Source organism: Chelmon rostratus, chromosome 3 (genome assembly GCF_017976325.1).
Source record: "Chelmon rostratus isolate fCheRos1 chromosome 3, fCheRos1.pri, whole genome shotgun sequence".
In the NCBI taxonomy this organism is placed as follows: Eukaryota; Metazoa; Chordata; class Actinopteri; order Chaetodontiformes; family Chaetodontidae; genus Chelmon; species Chelmon rostratus.
In genome coordinates, this window is record NC_055660.1 from 5086243 (window position 1) to 5110725 (window position 24483).

Sequence of the window (24483 nt, forward strand, 5' to 3'; positions counted from 1 at the left end):
TTACTGAAATTTACACCACAAGAACTGAGCTGAGAAAAATGGTGGTGGGCATTTCCCACCACTTTCTGACATTTAATAGACAAAACAATGTATCAATAATTGGGAAAATGACTGTTTGTTGCAGCACCAAACGAGAAATCCAAAAACAACGTAATGTCATAATATAACCGAGACGTAGGTAGAACCTTAAATTTGGGAATCCTTTTATTTACCAGCTTTAAAAATAAAAAGTGGTCAGCTAAGAGGGACATTTAATAGTATCAGTGCATGAAGTGGTCAGTCGTGGTGAGACAGACAACCTTACTTAGCTGTTAACTACAGCTACAAAACTACAGCAGGGGCACAGTGTGGAGGCACGGAGTGGTGAGTGTGGGCTTGATTTTAGATATTACACATAAAATGGAACAATATTAATATTTAACATTGAGTTATACAAAAGCATTCATCTCAGGGGTCCCTAGGCCCGCACTGAGCTCCACCGATGGACTCCTTGCAAATAATACGTATAATTACAGTAAAAATAACAGGGAGGACATTTACAAGTTAGATTAACTTTGTACCAATTACCCTCAAAATGAAAAAAGTAGGATTTAGTACTTTAAAGCTTTTAAGAATTCCAGGAAAAAACATGTCAAAATGACATCCCATCAAGATAAACCTTGGATCAGGCGACTTGTCGCTGTGCAAACACAAATAATCAGCTGAGCTCATCTCGTCTCCGTGCAGAGACGCATTTACAAACTGATCAGAGGTCAGTGGTTGGACCGTTACCAGGGCATGCAGGGGTTTGGGCAGTCGCGGACATACGACTCCAGTTTTCCCTCAGACACTTGCATCAGTGTTGTGTATGTGGTCAGCTGTGGAAAACAGTGAAGTTATTTACACTGAACTTTGAATGAATAAACACAAACGTCATTAAAAGACTCACCTTGTTCAGCACTGGTTTGGTTGAGAGCACATTATACATGGTCTTCAGTGAGATGTTCTAAAAACACAGGGACAGATCAAAGGTGTGTTACCACTTTGATAAAACAGGAATGTAACATGCCAGACGTGAACTTCAGGCCCACAAATCAAGTGACCAAGCTTTAACTACATCTGAAAACATTGACAGACACAGAGATCCATCTAGTTCTGAGCAGGAAGTGGGAGTCCTCAGTACTCACTTTCTGCGCGGTCTGGTTCATGCACTTCATGGCTGGAGTTCTGCGATCATCCAGGAACAAAGGCTCCTTCCAGTGATCGTAGTTTGTCTCCAGGACGTACCACCGGCCCAGCTTCAGGTCAATCCTGAGATACGACAATGACATGAATACCTCAACATGTGACATGCAGCTGTACTAAGCAACTGATTTGTGCAACAGAGTTAGAATCAGGTGATCTGAAACCAAAGCGGTCATCAGTTCCTACTTGAGCAAGAGGTGTTTCACAAGAACTGCATCATTGTGACCTTTTAGCCACTAGAGCACAAGATACAGCAGGCACTGCTACATTTCTTTATTATTTTGCAGGTTATACAGTGTTTATAGTTAAATAAATGGTGAAAAAAACTGTATTGTTTCCATTAAATGCTCTAAAAAGTACAAAATAAGCTCCAGTACTCACTCCAAGATATCAATACTGAGCTCTCTGGACCTGGTGATGATGCAGCCCTGGCCTGTACGGTTTCCTCCCAGGATGAAGTAGGCCGGAGCCAGCAGCTTGGTCTGAGCCAGGCTAGTTTTGGCTTCCTCATAGCTAGTGAGAATGGGACAACACTCATCGTTAAGACGGAGACATCGTCACTTAACACAGACAGGCAGCATTCAGTTAATCTGCACGACAAATCTGGAACAAACTCCATTCCAACTCTGCTCTTTTAAAGTACAGCTTAAAACTTTTCTGTGTGCCACTGCTTTTTATTAAATTAAACTTGGGACTATTCATTCATGTGATGCACAGCAATGCACTGTAGTTTTTATTCTCCCGCTTAATTTATTCATTCAAATTTAATTTAATTTTTGTCTTTTAAATCCTATTTGTCATTTTATATCTCCTATATCTCAATACTGTTTTTATGCTAAGCTTTTAAATTGCCTTGTTAAACCATGCTATCCAAATAAACCTAACTCGAAATTGATTACATTTTATTTTTCAGAATGCTAAAAAGGCACCCTGTGGAGCTTTCATTGTAATAAAATGTGTTTTGTTTCTCCCGAACACTTCTTCGTCAGCATTAATGTTCATTAGAAAAAACTGCATGGTCTTATTAAACCTGCATGCTGTACATCATCTGATGACCTTTTTACAGTCTTCTTAAACTGGTGCATTGAACATTTTATAGCACTTTATGGCTACCAGACATAGAGAAGCATCACTGCTCTCCATAAAAATGTGGATCACATTAACACTGCTTGTGCCGTGCATGTGTGTCCCCAGTAGTGGAATGTAACTAATTACATTTATTCAAGTCAACTTAACATACTTGTACTTCAGGGAAATGTTCTTTTTACTCAACTACAATTATCTGACATCTTTAGTTACTATTTACAATTTAAGATCTTTTCCTTGCAAAACAAAGGAATAACTTATAAAATGTAATGGTTTGTTATAAGTCAAACTACCGAGCAGTATATACAAATACACCTGAAATTATTAGTTGATTAACCAATTGACAAAAAATTAATTGGCAATGAGCTTGATAATTTCAATCATTCTTACTTAGAGTACTTTAAATACTTCAGCTACATTTTCCTGATCACACATACTTCTAATGTTTTCAATTCAGCACTTTTAATTGCAGTGGTGCAATTGAACACAAAATGGAAGCATTACAGCAACACTAGCACCCAAGAAATCCAACCCTTAAACATCAAAGAGGAATACCTGTTTGCATTTTCGAGGACAGAGCGGGTGAGAAAGCTCATCCACATCCCATCTCTCTTCCCCAAGATCCACTCCAGGATTCCTGCACGAGAAAATGGATCCACTCAGACGATGACAAGCAGTCACAAAACAGAGAATATCTCTCGAAATGCCTGTGGAGGTACTCACCGATGTATCCTCCATCGAGGCTGAAGCGCTCATTCATCGTCAGAGTGAACAGGTGCTGGGAGAGAGAGAGGACTCATCGATTTAATCTTTCACACATGTTGAACTGTGCAAGAGGTGTACACAAGTCAGCAGCTGTCACTGATGTTAAATACTGCCTTGTTTTGCTGGTTGAGTCGTCAGTTATAATACTAAATGACTTACAGGCTTGATGCCAGTCAGCATGCCAACATATCCAGCAAAGTTTGTGGATTTGAAGACAGTCTGGTTATTTCTCTTGAAGTCCAGGTTGACCAATAGAGGCTTCAGCTTCTCAGTAATGATCCATGACTTGTTTTTCACATCCCAGCTGTGAAGACAAGTCCATCTCATGAGATTTAATCTTACCCCCCATCAAGCTTCAAATTTGTGATTTGTGGGGTTATTCTTACCCCAGAAATAATCCAAAATCCAGATTTCTACCGTGAATGAGGTTACCTGTAAGAATGCAAAGCCCAAAAGCATCTCAGTACTGATGAAGCATTATTTTAAGTTAGCTAATCAACCTGATTCTAGACAATGACCTACCCTTATCGTCTTCTGCAACAACTGACGTGCACACAGTGAACACCTCATAGAACACGTTGAACAAGACAACTTCACCTGGATTATTTAAAAAAAAAAAAAAGAAAGAAAAGAGGTCAATGTGGTATTTTTTCCAGTTAGAGAATTGAGAAGATCTGTGTTTACTTACCAAGAGGAATCCCAGAAGCAGCTGCAACTCCTTTTATTTCATCACTAAAAGGGTATGGGAGTGTGTCCGCCATCAGAGGCTGGAGAGGATAATAAACATACTGAATTCAAGAGGTCTTTTGTGACAATAAAAATACGTCAGTTATTCTGAGGATAACAGCTCAAGGAGACAAAGTGGCACTCACCAGCGTAATGTCGACCAGCTCTATCAGCCTCCCGCTGGGCACAAAAGCATCAGCCAAGTCTTTGATGGCCTGAATCATGGTGACCAGCTTAAGAGAAAAAGATCACAGTCAAAAACAAAGGTGACATTTGTGTGAGACCACTTTAAAGTACATCCCAGAGTTCTTACATCTGCTTTTTTGTCAGTAATCAGAGCTGTCCATCTCTTGCTGGGTGGTAAATCGAGGTCCACTGTGTACCAACTGATGGCTCCTCTGAACCTGATCAGAAAGGAAAAGCTGCAAAACTACTGAAGCATAATGATGCAAATGATAACATCCTACTCACGTGACTGATCAGAAGAGATTCTTATTTTTACTGTTTTGAATTAACTTGACACGTAATGCCTCCAGCTAATTGCAGCACCTAAGTCTATTGGAGCAGTTTATACATTTTACACTGTTTGTTGATAATTTATAGACTTCACAATTAATGTTTACATAATGGGAACGGAAAAAAATTAATTGCTGATTTAAGTTTTGAGAAGGAAAAAAAAATTATTCTAAAGGGAATGTACACAAACTACCCTTACTGATTTAAAGGATACTCAAGCAGTTTACTATTGCACTTCCATAACTTTGGGTATGTATGTAAAGTAAGTGTGGTCAATATCAGTGCTGCCAACAACAATGTTTTTCTTTTCCTATCATAAGCCGAAGTTGGTATCTTCAAATTGCCTATTTTGTACAGCTGTCCAAAACTCAAACATATTCACTGTGCAACGATATATCAGAGAGAAAAAGCAGCATATCTCCATGTGTGATTAGTTGGAACCACTGAATATTTATGGTTTTTGCTTGATTACTTAAATGATGAATTTATTATCAAAATTGCGGCCAACAAAAAGGGAAACAAAACACAGCATTACCTAACTACAACTTGTGAATTAGGATGGTATGGTTTACGAGGAGCCAGTGAAGGTGGCACAGTTCAGTTCTAAGCACAGGTGTTACAGAACACACTGTGACTTGCATAGCTAACGTTAGCTAACGATAATTGGTAGTTCAGACAGTGTTTTTCTTTGACGATTACAAACGAAAGCTACTTACGTGGGACCCTTTGGTGGATACATTTCTGACCGACACTCTTCTGTGTACTGTGAATAAATGCATGAATACAGCTCATTATAACGTTACTTTTAGAAAACACACGCAGCATTTGTTAAAATAATGTGTTAAACAACATAGTGATGAGGCGGAGATGTCGCTTACCGGGGGTATAAACTGTGTCGATACGACAGACAATAGAGCCGCTAAAATGAGAAAAACGCAGTGACCCATTTTTGGAAGAACTGATGTCCGTCCCGCGTCGGTTTATTTAGCTTAAGTAAGTTTACTGCGGAAGTAGCTACTGTTTATCCCGTGACAGTGACTTCACTTTTATGCACAAGAGGGAAAACCGGAAGTGCTAAAAGGGGCGTACACGCATTTGTACAGAAAACCCCCGAATAATTCCTATGCGTATTCGACGACACTAATAAAAAAAAAACAACGATTATTTTCTTATTTGTCAAAAAGGCGAGAATCTTGCCCAAAATGAGTAACGATGTATTACACAACACCCCTCGAAACAGAAAGGCCAGTGGTTGGTTCCACACGGAAGCAAAGATAAATAACGCTTATATGATCAATTGCATTTCTCAGAAACAATTGTTTAAAGGTTATGGGGTGAGATTACAAAGGAGTATTTTACAAAAAGCACAGATATGTGAAAAGTAAAGAAAAAAGAGAAAAAAAAATACATTTGCAGAGTAAAAGTTTTTTTTCTTTCACACTCCATTAACCATCCCACAACCCTCTTCTGACCCTTTGGAGAGCCCTGATTCCTCAGTTGGAAACCAGTGGACTAAACCACTGAACTGGACATAACGTATACAATATCAACAGTGTTATAATGTAATATATAACAGAATATCACTGGGGGGCATTTTTATGCAGAAAAAATATCTGTGCACGTTTAATACTTTAAGTCGTGTTGCTGATAATACCTCTGTACTTTAACTTAGGTAGAATTTTGAATTTAGTTATTTTTACTTTGTTGATGCTTTTACTTACGGGATTTGTTCCTTTTCCAAAACTATTACATATGTACATACTCATTCACATGTACAGCACTCACACAACATGACAACTCACATTATCAAGTGATCAGTTGATTACCTTCCTCAATCAATTTATCATGTACATATGTGCATCAGAAAGCAGCATAAATGACCAAATCTGCCATTCTTGTCCGAATACTTTTGGCCATGAAGTGAGCAATGAGGGATGGAGAGTTATGTGTTACTTTTTTTCGGGTGACATTTATCTTAATTAAATAAACTTACGGCAAAGCATCACATCAAATACTGTCAAACTGATTAGAGTCACAATATAAATGAATAATACATTCTGACTTTTCATCAAAGGTTTGTTAAAGGTCAGTCCTGGCAGTTGTTTGCCCAATGAGTATCACCAACTCAGTAATAGTTTACGTACACTCCATCACTATGTACAACTACAAAATGAGGTGGAACTATTTCAGAAACATGGCTCATCATATAACCCAAAGGTTTAACAAACAGTTGCTCCACAACAAAGTGAAGGGATGGTTAATTATTTACAGAGAACAGTGCAATGAGTCACCTGCCTACTGCTTACCTACCTCAGGTCAGCTTTGAGTAAATTATGTGTGTTTTGTGATAATGTGTGTTTTGTGATAATGCAATGTTCCCTCAGGGGATGAATAAAGCACTCTATCTATCTGCATTCTATAAATGTCACCATTAAGATTAATCCAACAAACTCATCTGGCCATGTCATTTTAATCAAAATATTAATAAAACAACAACAAAAACAGTACATTAAATGTCAAATGGCAAAATCTATAAAATGAAGACATTTACAAAGCCATGGCAGTAATCTGTGAAGCTGAGTCTTCACTTGCAGTACCTGTCTGCTTTCATTTTGCTTCTCCTGTAATGAAAACAAAAACACAGTCAGTGTAACAGTAACAGTGTAACATGTCTGTGCAATCAATCTATTTTCTGTTATTTTTTTAATTAATAATTCACTGTCAAAGTCAAATTATTTTCAATTTGAAATCAACAATGAGCAACATTTGAATGATATTTCTTTTTTGTATACATATAGAGATTTTACTGCATTGGTATAATTATCTGATGATGGTATTTTTAACACCTTGCAGTGAGTGACACATGCAGGCTTGATTCTCAGTTCTGTTGCATGACGTGACAGCATGCATATATTCTCACTTAGCACACTTGTTACTACGGCTATCATGACAGCATGAGGCTACCTGAACTACCTGCCTATGAGCTTCCACTCGTTCAAATAACACATCTAATGGTGCAAAGTAAACAATAAATAAAATAATACAAGCTGGTCCCACTGCAGTTTGAGTGTTAGGCTTTCATGTAACATGTCTGTGTGGATCCATACAAATCTCTCTAATACAAAAACATGTAGGGTTGTTGATGTTTTAAATTCAGCAAAATCGTCCACACATTTTATTTTTACTCAACATTTCAGCTGTAGCTTAACATTTTAACTGGACCTTCTCTTTAAAGACATTGGAAATATTGTCAAAAGTAACCTTCCAACATATAATGATCATCTTTCTATAATTCTTTTCATAAACTGGCTTTAAAGAAGAGGTTCAGTGGACTGGAAGTCAATGAAAACATTACACAGTGCACCTCTTTACTTTCATATATTGTGGAAGGAGGTTTATAGTTTGTTTATATCTAATGCTCATGGATTAAACTCAACTGCCAGCTCTTTATTGGCATGCATTTCACCGTGTGGGAATATTGATTCAGCACAAACTGGAGTGAATACTGTGAGTGTACACAGTGCAGTTTGATTATATACATGCATGTATAAACTTCCTTTAGACGTGAAGAAACACTTGAGGAAGGGTGATAACAAAAAAAATGTAAATGAGGTGTTTGAGAGTAAATATCTAACGCGCTTATTTTCACACCTGTCGAGCAAGGCTTCATGGAACTTCCCGTCTGTTCTGGCTCTCTTCAGCACGACGGTGTCATCCTCATTAACCCTGAGCCGCCGATCTTGAAAACTCTGAAACTTCTTCCTGTAATTCGCACAGCAACATTTACAAGACTTATCACAAAAGGATGTGAAAAGGCAAATGGCTCACCACTCCATTCACACACACATAAACACAGACTCGCTCTCAAAATTACTGACATTTTCACAAGTTATCCTCTTTTGAGAAGTGACACTGAGGCTCTAAGAAGCTAAATCTTAAAAAAAAGTCAGATATTGAGCCAAGAATTAACTAGAGCAGGGTATCTAAATGTTGACAGTGGCAGCTAAACAGCAATAGGCTGAATGGTTAAGCCGACTACCTGCCACAAATCAGCATATACAGTACTATTATTTAAATATTCAACTAAAGCTGGATGTTTTATCAGGGATAACAGTGGAATTTGCTAATGAGGGTGGGATATTCTTCTCATTAATCAAGCTTTCAGGCTAAAATAATACATGTATCTAAATAAGCTCTGCAAGAAATTTATCAAAGTACCACTGTGCTGTGTGATAGGCTGCGAGGACTTTATCCAACGCCTTCTGTCATCGTGAACCTTCATGAATATTTTAAATGTGCAAGGGAGAGCTTAAAATAATCTGTTATTCTAATTTAAGCAATCTTAACAATAAATTCAGATATCTTCCACAACAGTGCCATAAACAACCAAGGCATCCAGTCAGAAACTTCCTTGATATTTAGTTTCTCTTCGCTCTGCCTGTGTTTTATGATTTCCAAGCTGCACTCCATCCTGAAAGGCATTTCAGACGCTTAACACTACATCAAGACACAGGCTCAAGGGCAGCCATTATCAACATGTCAACATGATGAGTCCATTTCCCCAGCATTCATCTAAAACAAATAATAGAGTCCAAACACAAGCCAAACCATGCCAAGCAAAAAAACAGCTTCAGACATATTGCCTGGAACTTAATAGGCCGCTGACGGGCTATATATAAAACACTTGCAGCATCGGAAGCTAAAATGTGGCGTTGCCTGCTTTCTCATCCCCCCACAACAGCAGACCATCAATTGCATCTTTAAGGCGCAGGACTGATGAGGCGGTAGCTTAAAGGCGTGATCTCACATCCCGGGGTGTGATTTTGTTGTCAAAATCTTGTCAGTGCCGATCGACACAATGTGAAGATAATGGGAGGGAAATCACAGTTTTTCCCCTCAATCAGAATAAAGTGCTGTGGCACTTATTTCAGAGGGGGCTGAAAGGTACACTGCTTAAACCGTAAAACATCAAGCTGTGAAGCGCAAGTATATTGTTGATACAATGTGACAACATCTTAAAAACAAATTCCACTTTAAAAGTCACTTTCAAGGTCCTAAACAGGACAAAAAAGACAGCGACGACATACAGTATATGCTGCACTGACAAACTATTTTAAAAAATATTAGTATAATCTTTAAAATGATGAAATAAAATTAATATTGTGGTAACGGTAATATTTCGTCCTGTTGACATAATGATGTCATACTGTTACGCAGAGCAACGACAAACATGGATGAATCGTCTCCGCAGTGGAGGAGTCGGTCCTCGAAAGGGGAGCGACTGCAGCGGTGTGGAAGCAGTTTAGTTACAAATGGTCAGATGTACAACAAACCATGTCATATATAAGAAGTGCAAGAAGACAAACAACAAATGGGGGCAAGCAACAAACTGCACCGGCTCAGCATGGCATTGCTGAATCGTTGGCAAGTTGTATTCTGTATTTTGTCATATAATCAAAAATAAGCTTCGGAAACACAAAGTAAGCCGACCTAGTCAGGAGAAATTTTCTGTCAAACCTGTTAGTTGTAAAAAAAACAAAAACAAAAACATATAAAGAGCAACTCGGAAATGACAGGTGATGTCACTCCCACGTAATGAGGAGCGTCAGAGACGACCCCAGCTCCTTTCTGAAAAGTTCAGACATTTTCAACTGGAGGCCCTCGGAGCGGCCGTGTGCTGCAGCACACACTCTCTCCTCATTGGAAACGCTTGAAAAACGACGCTTCCTCTCAGAAAAAAAACACTACATGGACACAGAACAAGGGGCTAATTTCTTGAACAAAAGTGCAGGAATAAACAGTGTTGGTAAAACTTTTAATTGTTATTGACACTATGTCAGAGAGGAGTCGATTACACTCCGGTAATTTGTGCACAATTGAATGCAGCATAAAAAGGTCTACTGAACCTGGCAGAGAATGACGGTTAATATTAAAGTCATATGCAGAGAGGGGCCAACATGGCTGCCTTCATTTGTTATTGATCGTGCTTTAAGTCAGAGCTTCAGTTGTACACAGCGGAGGTTACTTACACATAATTGACCTCACAAGACTTCACATTGCCCCTGTCCTCTTCTGCAATGTCATCTTTACGCTTGGCCTCTCGTTCCACACTCGTTCTGATCTGCTCATCATTCAGGGGGAGATAAAAAAAAACAGGAGGAGAAGTTTTGCATTAAATATCAATACCTTGAACCGCGTAAAGCAAGGTCAAAAACATTTTCCCCTTCCATCTCCACAGTCAGGACCCCACAGAGATTGCATGCTTAAAATGAAAGGATTAACATGCAACCTTGTGGAAGAACACAGTTTACACATCACCTTCACCATCTCGCCATCCCCTGCTGTCTTGCTCTTGGCCACGATGTCCCCACTGTCACTGTAGGAGATGAAACAGCTATTTGCTGCCAGGAGAGCCATTTTGCCCTGAGGCAGAACAGACAGAAAACAGAGGAGGAGGCAGTAGATTAGATAGAATTGCAGTGGGAATGGTTGTTGTGACAGACATGAAAGGTTGCCTGATATTTGATGTAAAAGAGTCTCAAGGTTGTGCCGGGCAGGTTGTTTATAGGTTTAACAAAGCATCAAGGCGAGCAGTGCGCTGCCGTGATAAGGTAGATGCATTCTGCATAATGAATTAGTTGTTCCTGACTACAGTTAAGTGCTATCTCTCATGGACTAAACTCCAATCAGGCATGAGGCGAGCCGTGAAAAGCAGGGGACAGCTGTAAAAAATGAGTCCCTTTTTACATGATGTGCTATAGCTACAAAACTATGTGTATTTATTTCAAATACGAATTGATATTCATAGGAGCATCCCTGGAAATGAAAAGATTTACTTATACAAGAACATTTTAATAAGAACAATTTTTACATTATCCAATTGAAATTTATTCCAGCATTCTTTGCAGTGTCAGGCATACATCTGAAAATAATTATTATTTTCATTATCAATTAGTCTGCAGATTATGTTCTTCATACTTGTTTGCTTCATCAATAAAATGTCAGAAACAAGTAAAAAATGCCTGTCTCAATTCAAATATGTTTTTTTTATCAGAGCAACAGTCCAGTTTATTGTCATATATGACAAACAGAAGCAGTTGTGGTTAGACCTGAGAAGCTGGAACCTGTGAAATTTTGGCCTTTCAGCTTGAAAAACGACTGCAGTAGGTCGTTACGTTTCAGCTGATCAACTTATTGATCAATTGTTTCAGCTCTGCTTGTATTGAGGAGAAGACGACTGCACACTCAGCCCCAATGATTTTGTTGTGCAACCGACATTTCCAGACCTGGACTTTCTCAAGACAAGTTCAATAAAAGTATTAGATACAGCCACTGATATCCCACACCTGGTGGTACAGAAAGTTAAGAGAATACATCAACATTTATTATTATTAGTTATCTTAAGAGACGCCAAATAAAATGTGCAGTTATGGGCCTGAGCTAAACAGCTGAATAACACAGAGACATACAAAAAATACAATAACATTTTAATATTAAAAGATAATTTCATCAATAGGGAACAAAGACAAGTCCATAAGACTGTATATGCAATGTGCATCTCATTTTGGCCTAACATGGGTGCCTTTCTGGCTTAGGGGACTAGAAAACGACAATTGACAGCACGACCGCAGTTTCTCTCTGGCTGGGGACCTTTGTTGCATCCCTCTCCTTGTCATCTCTTTCTACTGTCTGTTATCAAGGCTTAAATCTACCATGGTTACACTAAAGTGGTCTGGGATTGGCTACGACAAAAGGGCCAAGATGGGACACAAGACATATGTATGTCTCTCCAGTATCATCCTCTATTTCAGGCCTTCCTCCACAAGGTTAAATGTACATATGCGCCATGAAGAAACAGAAACTTACATTCTGAAACACTGGTTCCCATTGTTCTCTGGAGCCAATGGCATCAGATCGCCCCATGACCAGACCCTCAGAGTTGATACCCAGGTACTTGCCATATCCAGACTTCAAGGCTACCCTGCAACAGAAAAATGACCAACTAAATTCTTCAGTGGCAGCACACTGGGACAGACTTCTCAATGCCTCAAAAATGACAGATCATAAAAAGGGCTCGTTTATTAGGAAAGCCAGTATGTGGTATTTCTAAGGCTTTACAAAATGATTTTGCCTTTATGACAGGATAGGTAAAATAATATCAGAGTTGATTTGAGATCTCAGATTCATAACTATAGAAATACCTCCAGAATGGCCAGTCCAATTCACCCCAGCAGGAAGCTGGAAGGGTAAATTGCTCTCATACATTTAGACTCTATAAAGCTCCCCTGCAGAAGCCGGGTATTAAATCTTTTAGTGAAGGATCATCTGTGAATGCAAATCGAACATGGAGTTTGTCTTCGCGTACTCACCTTGTGTCTGACACCTTGATGGCGGTAAACTGTTCTGGAGGGTCAGGTCCTTCATCATCTGAAACATATAAAACAATGTTTACCTTTTAAAGATTTTACGGTTGCTGCTGCTGCTGCTGCTTTTCAAATTGATTTATATTGGTCCATACACAGAATTATTCTGCATCTTTCATTCTTTGTTGTGGTTACATTTATTATTAATGAGATGCATCTCGCTACCCGTTACAAACAAAAAACAGTTGCAGCAGGCTGAAAGCCGAGTTATAATATTTTGTGATTCAAGATGATTGACCTGTGACCAAATTCTGGACACTGATCTTCTAGTTTGACAGAAAAGCTTTTGCCAGACAAAAACAATCATTTAGTGGTTAATTAATTACTGTGTAACAATCCATTATGAAAATGTGCATAATTTTTCTTCTTACACCAAATTCCTTGAGACCTGCGTCCTGCTTTACTAATGCATTCTTGTAATTAATAATTCAAGCCCTCTGGCTAGGTAGTGCTGTGCTGATCTGGGTCCAGTTCACCAGCACTGAGACATTTGGAATAAGATATGGAGCGAACTGTTGTGTTGCATTTAAATGTTTTATTTTACACTGAGGTCTTCTGGGTTCCTCATGATTTCATAAAACTGATGTGCCTGTGATTAGGTCACCTCCTGACCTTTACAATAAATCAAACTCTGGCATAAATCATGTTTGCGTCATACAGGATTCAGGTCAAGAAAGAACAGAGCCTGTGAGACATTAACGAGGAAAGCATTAATAAAGTAGAGGTGAAATATGACATAAGATGCTTTTTCAAAAGGCTGATTATCTTTGAAATATGTCAGACGGTGACCCTCAGAGTTGGCTAAGAGAACATCAGTGTGTTTCCTCTGACCTGCAGCTGAATGTGAACATTTTTTGCAGTTTTCTAAAACGCTGCATCATCCACAGTGTGGAAAATCCAGTCAGGAGGGGGAAATCTTTAATCTCCACTTCTATACTGCTAGCTTGCGTCCTCTTTCATCTCCTAGAAATGAGCTTATGTGCATGCTGAGGATGAGGACCCACTAAGGGAATTGGGATGTTTCAATCTCCCAGCCATTTTCACTGGTTCTCACAAAACGTGGGCTGAATTAATTGTTATTAGTGTCTCGTTCCGGGCAGACTGTTTCAATGAGCACCACTCCCTCAGAAGTGCCTGCAGGCAGAAGTGAGTGAAAATTCGGAGTTTGCTCTGTCCTTACCCTCAACTCAACCCCTGTTCAGCCTTTTCAGTCTGGTGTCTGGATTTACTACTTAAATACTTACTGCTTTGTGGACTGAAGGCAAACCCCCTTCATCCCCACAACGCCTGGAGCCTACAGTAAACAGAACCTCAAAATTGAGTTTTAAGTTCCTCAAGTTTGTCCATCTGTGGAATAAGTGCATAGATGTAGAATTTGCATCTTCATTTAAAATGGCTAACTTCCTACACGGTGCCATTTTTGCATTATAATCCTACTTTGCAATTTCTCCCATGCAGAGCCCCACTATTTTCTTCTGTATTACAGATATTCATAAAGAAAAACATCAATGCCTCATATCTGAGGAGCTGGGACCAGGAAATGTTGATTAATGACTAAAACCATTAATCGCTCATCAAAGCAGCCCGTCTTCAAACAGAAAACAAAGACCCTGATGACTAACTTTGTTTGGAAGCATTAATTGGACAACACATTCTTCAAAACAGTAACACGACTATAGAATTAAACTTGAAGCATAATAATATTGATTTATTAAAAAGCCATAATCCTGAGCAGTTTAAAGCATTAGTCCACATTCTACTACAAAAAAAAAAAAAAACACTTCCAAAATGTGCCGCTTTCTGGACACACTTGTCTGGTTCAGAAGTTTATCGGAGTTGGGGGCAAAAATACACTGGATCATGCCAGAAATACTAATGGAAGCAAAAATAAATGGTTAAAAATCTTTGCAAAGAACATCTGCGGGCAGCCGTGGCCTAGAGGTTGGAGAAGCGGCTTGTGACCAGAGGGTCGCCTCGATTCCCCGCCTCGAGAAACTTAGGTGTGGCGGGGTATCTACCCCCCCCCCTCCATTAGCCGGCTGATGTGCCCTTGAGCAAGGCACTTAAGCTCCCTGGGCGCCTCATGCGGCAGCCCACTGCTCCTGTGTGTCTCACTGCCTGTTGCATGTGTGTGTTTTTCAGTAAATCAGTGATGGGTGAAATGCAGAGAATAATAAAGTGAATTTAAAAAAAAAATAAATAAATAAAATCTGAAAACGGATTCTGAATTTACTGTTAATGAGTCTCTGGCAATTATTTCAAGTGCAATTAGAAAATAAAATATGACTGAGAGCAGCAGAAATTGTTGCCATCATACAGCCAGCAATAGCAGAAATCGCCAACTAAAATAGAAAACTTAGAAATCTTTGGTGGAAACAGTACAAACAGTTCTATCAGGCAAAGAAAAAAAAGTGTTATAGTTGAAAAGCAATTATACGTTACTAAATAAATTATCCCCCCATATAGATATTTTCTACTGTGCTGAGAAAAAGTGATCAAATTGAGTAAAAGTCACTAGAGCTGTATGACTGTATGAATGATCCGACTCCTCTGAAGTAACCCTGTCAAATTCTGAAGGCACTCCAATGCGTCTTCTTACCTTTGTGTGGTGCACCGAGTGTGAAGAGCCCACTATCCAGGGCATGGATGTATGAGTTGTTTTGCATCTCTATGGCAACCGTTCCAGTGATCTCACCAAAGCTGCTGACAGACCACCAACCACCTGGTGAGCAGAAAAAGCCCATGTCAAAAGGTTTTATAACACACGGCACTGCTCTGTGCTTAAAAGCCACGGCAACATTAAGGTTCAGAATCCACTCAGAAGCATAAATATCTGCTTATTCTGAATCTGATGCAGCGGAGTGTGCAGACCCCTGCTCAGGACTTTTTATGACTCTGTGGTAGCCTCTGCTATCCTCTACGCTGTCGTCTGCTGGGCCGAGGGCAGCACAGAGCGGGATAGGAAGAGACTGAACAAGCTGGTCAGGAGGGTCAGCTCTGTCCTGGGCTGCCCACTGGACTCTGTGGAGGAGGTGGGTAAGAGGAGGCTCTTGGCCAAGCTCACAGCCATCATGGAAAACAGCTCTCACCCACTGCACTGGAATGTAGAGGAGCTGAGCAGCTCCTTCAGTGGCCGACTGAGGCACTCAGTGCAGGAAGGAGCGCTACCGCAGGTCATTCATTCCCACCGCTGTCAGACTGTACAACTCAAATGTATAGTTATTATGTGCAATAACCTCTGTTCTTCTCTGATTACAAACATCCAAACATCCAAATCCACTACTGCTGGGCAAAGACACTTTAAGCTTTTATAGTTGTAATTTATTGCTCCGTTTGTTCTTATTAGCACCTTTATTGTTCTACAGTTGTATTTTTTTTGCTCCATTTGTTCTTATTTGCACCTTGTTCTTGTTCTTCCTACTGTTCTCATTAGCATCCTTATTGTTCTTAATTTTCAACTTATTGCTGTTTGGCTCAGGCTCAGTCGTTCACAAGCAAGGATGGAGCGAGGTTCACCACTTTGTGAGCACATGATTGGACAGCTCGTTTGCAAGTGACTGCATTCTGTTTTTATCTATGTTTTATACAACATTCAAACTTTTTGTTGGGTTTGTAAAATCCAAGTTGTTTCTGATCCTGTGAACATCAATAATGTTTTATTTTTAAACCAGCTTCAAGGCTTTCATGTTGTTAATGATTATCAGTGTAGAAACACACAATGCACACGATGCTACATTTCTTTACAATTAAATACTTAAATATACCTAAAGTTACGTGCTCATGGCTAAAAAAAGAATCAGATTGGGCCTTGAATGTTAATATCGGTTGATTTTTACAGATACACACCACAATGAGAAATAATCCTACATTCATTTTATGCAATATAGTGCATATACATACCAATAATATCAAGTTTTTCTTCTTCATCTGCAGCTTTTCTCTTCTTATCTTTATGCTTCTTCTTTTTCCTGTGAAAAAATAAAAATATAATAAAACATACAAAAAGAAGATAGGTTAGGATGCTAAATGTTGAATTTCACAGGCTGACCTTGCAAGCATACCCAAATATTACACCTCTCAGGTGGGCGAGTTATTTTGCAAGTGAATACATTTTCCTTGAAAATACACCCGCAAGGTTCTTAAGGTCAATAACAAATCACTGAGTTATCATTCAGTTATTGTTATGAATTATGATTGTAGGACACAAGCTGCAGGCCCTTCAGAAAGGGCTGGACCTTGTTGACTTAAAGAGGCTGAAAAGCAACGTTTCTCTGCTCTCTCTGATTGAAAGCTTCAAGCCTTTTCTTACCTCTGACCACACTCAGCATCACTGTTGGGTGCGGTCAAAAATGTGCTCAGTAGCACCTGTGACTACACCCAACACTGATGTCACAGTGCAGGGAGTGTACCTGTACGTCACTGCAGTAAGGTGTAACTGCAACTGCAACTGGAACTGCAAATTTCTCTTTGGAGAAGTATCTATCTATCTATCTATCTAAGGTGAGAAATTAAATGAGTGAAGGTCAGCATAAATAAGTTACTCTTTAAATTTAGTTGAGCTGCAACTTAAACTTCAGACCAAATTATATTTTTGTGGCAGTCTAATAAAAATGCCCCAAAACAACAAAGTAGTGTTGCTGTATGTATGAATGAATTTGTAAATATGTAACGCAAATGTCTACTAATATAACAATACACAAAGTCGATGTTTCTGGGTCGGTTGACTATCTTGTTGAATGTAAAAAGTAGGAGAAAGTACCTGCTTACTATTTTTCCATCAACACTTATGTGTCCTTCGATAATCTTGTGAAATTTCTACCCACTCTGTTTTCTTGCAGGTTCTTCCTCTGAAGCCTCTTGGACTTTACGTTTTGATTACATAAAGTTAAACAACACGATGAGACTTTTAGTATCCAACGTTAATTACGTCAAATCAATGTCTTTTAAATGCCCGACTATATCTGACAGTTCGGCTGAAGTTGAACTCTTTTTGGACAAAGAAAGTCAGTTTGTTCACACATGAACCACAGTTGTTATGTTCAGTTAACGTTAGCTAGTCACAGAAGGAGCTAGCGTCTTAGCTAACTTTTATAGCTAGGCAACATTAGTTCCGATCGGTCGAGTAAAGATTTAAGATCTGCGGCAACCTTTGTCATCTTAAACGTGTTAGATTGGCTGAATCAAAAATACACAGTAACGTTAACCTATTAACTTAGACTCGTGGATGCTTCACGTATCGATAACGTTTTAGCCTCAGCTAGCTTTAGCTTTGGTTATACAAACCCAGTTAGCTACCAATAGTGAATGCAAATGATAACGATCACTGGTGCTCATTAAAAAAACTCTTACCCTTTGTTAAGACCTTTTAAAACCAGTTTGGTTGATTTTACGCGAGAATATTCAGCCATTGCTTTATGCACAGGTTAGCACGGTTACTCAAAAGCGTGTAAATTGTTTTTCCTATTCAGAACACCAAGTACGGCAGCCGCAGAGGTACACTCAAAGTCGGAACCTCATTCAACAATTCAGTTAAATGCATCCAACCTAAACCTACCTCACTACCTACTTCACCTAGAGGAAAATATACTTCTTTAAAATACTTTGTGGAACAATACATTATACTGTGTGACCTAAAAATAGTAATACCTGTACATGGTAATGCAATACAACAATCATTACAAAAAATTACAATTTTTTTATTATGTGTGTATTATATGTTCAATCCAGTGCTGGATTATATTAGTACTTCAGCATGCACACATTAGTCCCCAGACATACTGAAAAAACCTGAATCCACCAGGGTCCATGTGAATTACATCATCTCCAGCACACAATTCATACAATTTAGAATCCCATATACCACTCTCTTTGTTTTTGAGTTATGTATTGTTATGTATATAGATTGCTTCTTTGCTCGATTTGAACTGAGTTTGGTTTGGATATCTCTATGCATGACCAGAGGAGCATTAACTCCACTGAATGAATATTGGAGGTATCCACGTAGACTTTGAGATGGTCTTCACATTTTGTCGTAATGTGCAATTTTGACTAATTTTTGAATATTCATGCTAGGCTAATACACAGTCAGGTTATCTACAAGAAAATTATCATTGCTGTCATTCAACACCATATGCATTACTTCGAGCAAATGTTTCTTTCATATAACAGATTTAATCGTAGTAGATCATAAATCATAAGAGACATTTAATTATATACCAGGATTGAGGTCAGAGTCAGAAGAAGTGGCATTTGCCTTCTCCAGACTCCAGAAATGTCAAATGTTCTCTGAGTCAAACCCCTGAGACCCCTCCCTCAAACGCAAAAACAGTCTCACAAGTCAACTGCACCTCAGGGACGCTGCCCTCATATAACTGTATATGCTAATGTTGCCTCATTTAGCTGGAATGGTCCAATCAGGAGCCTGTGACAGGAGGTAATAAATCATTTGTGGACACTGTCAAGAAGTAAAATAAATTAGACAGTGGCATGTGTTATCTGCTCACTGCAGTAAAACTCAACTAGTAAGAACTCAATCATCGAACAAAAAAGTGGCCAGACTGGAGAAAAGGTGATGAGGGTTGCACAAATCAGCCAAAATCACTGTAATAACAGCGCAAAACACGTCTTAACCGATGCAGGAGAGAAACTACTGTAATACTGTAGTGAGACTCCTGGTGTTGCTGTGTGGGAGGAAAAGTTGGTTCAGAGGATGCAAGACTAATCTGGTCAGAAAAGTCTTGTAAGCTTTAAGGAAGTTAGCCAGTGGGGTTTTCAGGAGTCATGAATCAACATTTCACTCTGCCGGAGCCGAATCCCACTCGTACTCTCCCTGTCATTTGTCAAATTCAATGACGGCAATCCCTGTTGTTGATGGGATTAAACAGTCATAACTCATTCTGAGAGAGCTGAGTGGTTAAGCCCATAAGTACTTAAAAAGAGCTGAAGGAAGACAGTGTCAAGCAAAATGGCACCAGACAGTAACTGATGCCATAGCACCTGATTCTGCAGGTTATTTAAAGGCACCTGTAAGTGCTTATGGGTTGCCAGATTGTGGAAAGTACCTTTCTATTTGGTAATTTAGTCACAAATGTTTAGAATATATGAACAGATAATCATTATTTTCCAATGAATTTTAAAGTTAGAATACTTGAAATTTCATTTAAATCAAACTCTGTCATATGAGAGCTTTTTTAAATTATTGCTAACGCTAACTGAACATTTGGTTCTGCTTATAGTTCACATTAAAAGCATACAACTGCCGCAAAACAGGGTGGCTTTTAATGTGAAACCGTCACAGGAAGTGTATTAGTCACTGAGTAGCTCTTCAAGGATTGCATGCTCTGGAATTAAATCAAACTTACTGTTATCACCAATAATTCTAGGAGTCGCAAAATCAACTAGGACTGAAATCTTAAGCAATATAACTTTGTAGGGAGCCTGTGCAACACAGATAACAAAAAATGAGAAGAAGAGTCATTCAGAAATCAAACTGTAATGTCAGTTATGCTGCAGTATCTGTCTAAAGTTTGCTAACATTAGCCACCACAGGCTACGGGTCATACCAGATCAAGTATGGCTGTAGCTGTCAAACTCCTGAGTGGACTCAGTTAAACAATGGTGCATATTTTTGCTTATGAATGAAAGAGCTAATGGCTGGTTATGCTAGAAAACCAAGAGACCCCTCAGAGAGAAGTTTCTCAACCTGGCAACCAAAAGTTTCACTTATTAAGGGCTTATTCATTTATTGATTCATCATAAAGGCATTTGTTACAACTTATAAAGCATTCATAAAGGGAGCCTTACTAGAAATTGTTGTCAGTATAAACAAAACCAAAATATAAACCCTTTAAGAATGACAACATTGACTGCGTAAGGCTTTTAACACAGGGCTGCACAAAGTGGGGCCTGTGGGCCAAAGCTGGCTCACCACAAGGTTTGATTTGGACTGGCGGTTATTTCTATTAGTTTCAAAAAATTATAATGTAACAGCTCATCCCGTTTTGCTTTTTTGTCAAGTAAAAATGCTCTCTAAGTATGTCGGATCCCTAATTATTAATTATTTTTCATAATCTGAGCATGTTGACTCTTTGTGCAGGAAGTCAGTCAATTTAGGGAACTTGGGATCTGAGTACCATTTTGCATCTTAATAATTCAACACAAAGGTGTTTGCTTTTGGCCTGTGGCCCGTTATTAAGTTTCAGTTTTCGCCCTTCGAGGGAAAAAGTTTGGTCATCCTGACTGACATCCTTATTGTATCTTATTGTTTGGCCATTCAAAATTAAAGCACCAATAAGCGAAGTGCTGCCCTGCTGGCTGCATCATGGTTCTCCTGTCCCTGTCTTCCCATGTCAATTATTTGTACTGTCTTTTGTGCCTTTGTGTCCTCTGGGACGGGTTGTAACCGAACATAATTTTGTTGCACTTGGAAACTTGTGTAATGACAATAAATGATTCCTGATTCCTGATTCCTGATAACACAGACAGCCTAAATTAGATCAAACAAATGTCCTGACAAGTAATGAAAAATACCTGTTACTCATACCGGCTGTCATCTGTATCTTCATTACCTCACAATATCAGTGGTAATGAATTGCCATGGTGAAGACAGGCTTGATAGAGCGACTGAAAATCCTCCTCACAACATGTAGGATGATGCAACTTATGCAAATACGCGAACAGCGACACCTCTCACAGCCTAAATGTTCGATCTGTCATGTGGTGAAGGATGAGTTAATTCAGGAGCACTCCTATGTCCTTTGTGTCTTTCATGTCCTTGTTAAAGTGCCTTTTGTCTAACAAGTCTGCCTGCTCCATTAGCTGCCTTTCAGCTGTGAAAAAGCACATTTATCATCCTTTATATATACTGTATGGAACCCACAACAGCGCCGCCGACAAGGGATTAATTCCTTGTTGAGGTGAGATCTTTGTTGTTTTTGTTCCTAAATCAGCATCACAAATGAAAAAACAGTGCAGTTTTAGCATTTATTTGATGTAACTCATTTGTAGCCATGGTGATGGTGGTGCCTGCCAGCTGACTATCCAACACTTTGATCCAGATCCAGAATGAATCCTAATTTATTTGGCGATCTCCTCAATCTTCCTCTAGAACCACTGTGAGGTTGAGATTCTTGGTTTTGAGTCATATGTTCTGACAAGGGTTCGATGGACTTTCATCACATTGTAGCACGAATATTCAAGGTCGCCAAAGAATGGATCCTAATTATTGTCCAACTGTATATTTGAAGCCAATATTGAAACTTTAGAGCTTAAAAATAAGCCTGTTTTTTATAGAAACACAAAACTAAAGCAGGCATGTTTATTAAGCATCTCTACATATTCATGCAAGTCAGTGGCCTCTTTCAGGAGGAAGCTTCCTGTCCACAGTGTGTAACGCTGGTTTTTGTCTAATATTTTAGATTTTTAGGTTTAAACCTACCTCAAGATGACCCTGATGACTTCACTGGGGTTATTTTTTTCATACTTACTGAAAGCTCCCTCCAGGAAGGTTTCATGTGGTTGATGGTTAACGCATGTTCTCACACAAATTGGCATCCAAAGCACAAAGTAAACATAGAAAACGTAGCATAAAACCTTACTGTAGTGGAGGTATTTGTGCACCCATGACCCTTGGAGCCATGTTGTCGGGGATAGTGATTGATGGTGGGGTCTCCCATGGCAAGTCAGACTGAGGGTCCGGACATTGTTGGGCTGTTTTGACTGACGCCTCTCCAGTGTTGCGTGGAGTTCGGGTACAGTGCCTGTGGGATGGCAGACTGGGTGGTGGTTGCTGTTTTTTTAAAAAGACGACCTGAGGATGTGCTCCAGTTATCAGGATATCACACCGCTCAGCCTGCCTGGGAAAGCTTCTGTCTGGGTCCTGGAAAGGCAGCCATACAGATCCTGCCCTGGTCGTGGAACAGTAGACCAGCTCTTTACCCTTGCAGGGTTGTTGGAGTGGTCATGGGGGTTTGAACATCCAGTCAACATGTGCTTTGGAGAAGGCCCATGACCCCCGAGGAGTCTTGTGGAGCCTTCTGTGGGAGTATCCCTTCGTAACTGAGAGCTGTGTCAAATGCATTTTCACAGTGTGCTGGGATCTGGTCCCTTTTCACCGACTCTGCTTGTGATTTTTAAGGACAGGATCTCAAGGCGCAGGTTGAGGGAGGGAGATTGTCGAGTTGGGCACCTCAGTATTGCGTCTCTGGTCTTTGCAGATGACGTGGTTCCGTCGGCTTCACCAGTCTGTGACCTCCAGCACGCACTGGGTCACTTTTCAGCCGAATGTGAAGCGGCTCGAATGACAGTCTGCACCTCTGAGCCCATTGTTCTCTGCTGGAAAACACTGGATTGATCCCTCAAGGTTGGGGAGTGAGCCACTGCCCCAAGTCAAGGGGTTCAAGTATCTTGCGGCGCTGATCACGAGTGAGGGTAAAATAGATCGACGGGCAGATTGATGTGCCGTCCGCAGGAATGTGGGCGATATACCGGACCGTGGGAGCTGAGCTGGAAGGTAAAGCTTTTGATTTATCAGTCGATCCACGATCCAAATGGATGGATGGACATTAAATAGCTCCTACATGTTGTCGTATTGCTCAAGTTAATGAAGTCTCTCATCTCAACAGCCTCCTCACACCTTTTCTAATTTCTCCTCTCTCAGACGAGTTTGTCGTACCTCTCTCTTCTCTCCCTCTGTGTCTCTTTCAGCTGTTTTTCTGTTTTCTTCCCTCGCCGGAAAAACTTTTACTCATGAAGCCGCTTCTGTCACCCCGCCCCCTGACCCCCTGCTGTCCTACATCTGCCACATTTAATCCTCCGGTGGGGATTTGGGTGATAGAAGGTTAAGTTGCTGACAGTGTGGAGCAGGTGTTTTCATAAGTGGCAGCGTGCTGTTACATTGCACTATGGCCTCCCTCTCACTTTGTCAATGTCACCGCTCCTTCGCGACGTGCTTCCTCTGTTTTCACGGTGTGTGTTTGTGCAGACTGGCCAAGCTGATGATGTGGACGTCATCTGAGGGCGGGGAGACAGATGAAGATGGAGCAAGTAGCTCAGGGTTAGTTAAAAAAATGCAATTTCCTGAGAGTGACACTGGGGAGGAGAGTGAGACGTTGGACAGGAGGAGAATTTAAATGTTTGGCCTGTTTAAGCCATTCAGCGTATGTGATGTGTGGTTATTTCCACTTTATATTTCACTTTAATCCTCTTAAATTCCACCTAAATTAACTTAAATTGACAATGTTTAGGTATGATGGGGAATAAAGTTGCAACACCTAAAGGTCCATGTAAGAGCTTAATTGATGACAGTTATTAAATAATATTCATCATCCATTTATGGCAGTTTCTTAATAGTACCATGAAGGTCTCTGCCATGTATTCAGGTTTCACTTGACTAAAATTACCTGTCACATGGTAATTATGTGATGGAATACAGCATCTCAGGCTGTGATTGAGCACAGAGTGAACAGGAAGGCTCTTTGGAAAAGGAAGTGTTTGCATGCATATTTATTCTTGTACTATTAAATGAAGGCCGCAAAAAAACATTTATTAACAAAAGACACACAAGTAAAAAGATTAACTTGAGAAGTGCAAGGAGAGCTATTTATCCTCGGATGAATAGAGTGCCTGCCTTAATACGTTTCATGGTGGACTGGACTCCGGTATTACTTGACTTCATGGAGCTCTGGCTCTGGAAATTGACTACAGTCTACAGTCATTTAGAGGTCTTATGGCAATTTCGCTTCAG

The 24483-nt window shown here is 39.7% G+C and overlaps 2 protein-coding genes across 2 annotated transcripts; both read right to left on the bottom strand.

Annotated features, from left to right (window-relative positions):
- Window positions 1-59: 59 nt before the first annotated feature.
- asah1b (N-acylsphingosine amidohydrolase (acid ceramidase) 1b) lies at window positions 60-5353 on the bottom strand. The gene is made up of 14 exons (XM_041933575.1): window positions 5196-5353; window positions 5034-5080; window positions 4115-4205; window positions 3948-4034; window positions 3764-3842; window positions 3598-3672; window positions 3462-3507; window positions 3235-3379; window positions 3034-3088; window positions 2866-2947; window positions 1606-1737; window positions 1167-1290; window positions 929-985; window positions 60-857 (listed from the first exon to the last, which is right to left on the bottom strand). Exons 1-14 carry the CDS (start codon window positions 5262-5264, stop codon window positions 768-770), a joined length of 1179 nt encoding a protein of 392 aa, XP_041789509.1. The 5' UTR covers window positions 5265-5353; the 3' UTR covers window positions 60-767.
- A 1418-nt stretch (window positions 5354-6771) lies between these two features.
- Window positions 6772-18221, bottom strand: frg1 (FSHD region gene 1). The gene is made up of 9 exons (XM_041933467.1): window positions 18090-18221; window positions 16641-16708; window positions 15340-15462; window positions 12687-12744; window positions 12184-12298; window positions 10636-10740; window positions 10347-10438; window positions 7969-8079; window positions 6772-6938 (listed from the first exon to the last, which is right to left on the bottom strand). The coding sequence occupies exons 1-9, from the start codon at window positions 18146-18148 to the stop codon at window positions 6902-6904; spliced, it is 768 nt and encodes a 255-aa protein (XP_041789401.1). The 5' UTR covers window positions 18149-18221; the 3' UTR covers window positions 6772-6901.
- Between the last annotated feature and the right edge of the window lie 6262 nt (window positions 18222-24483).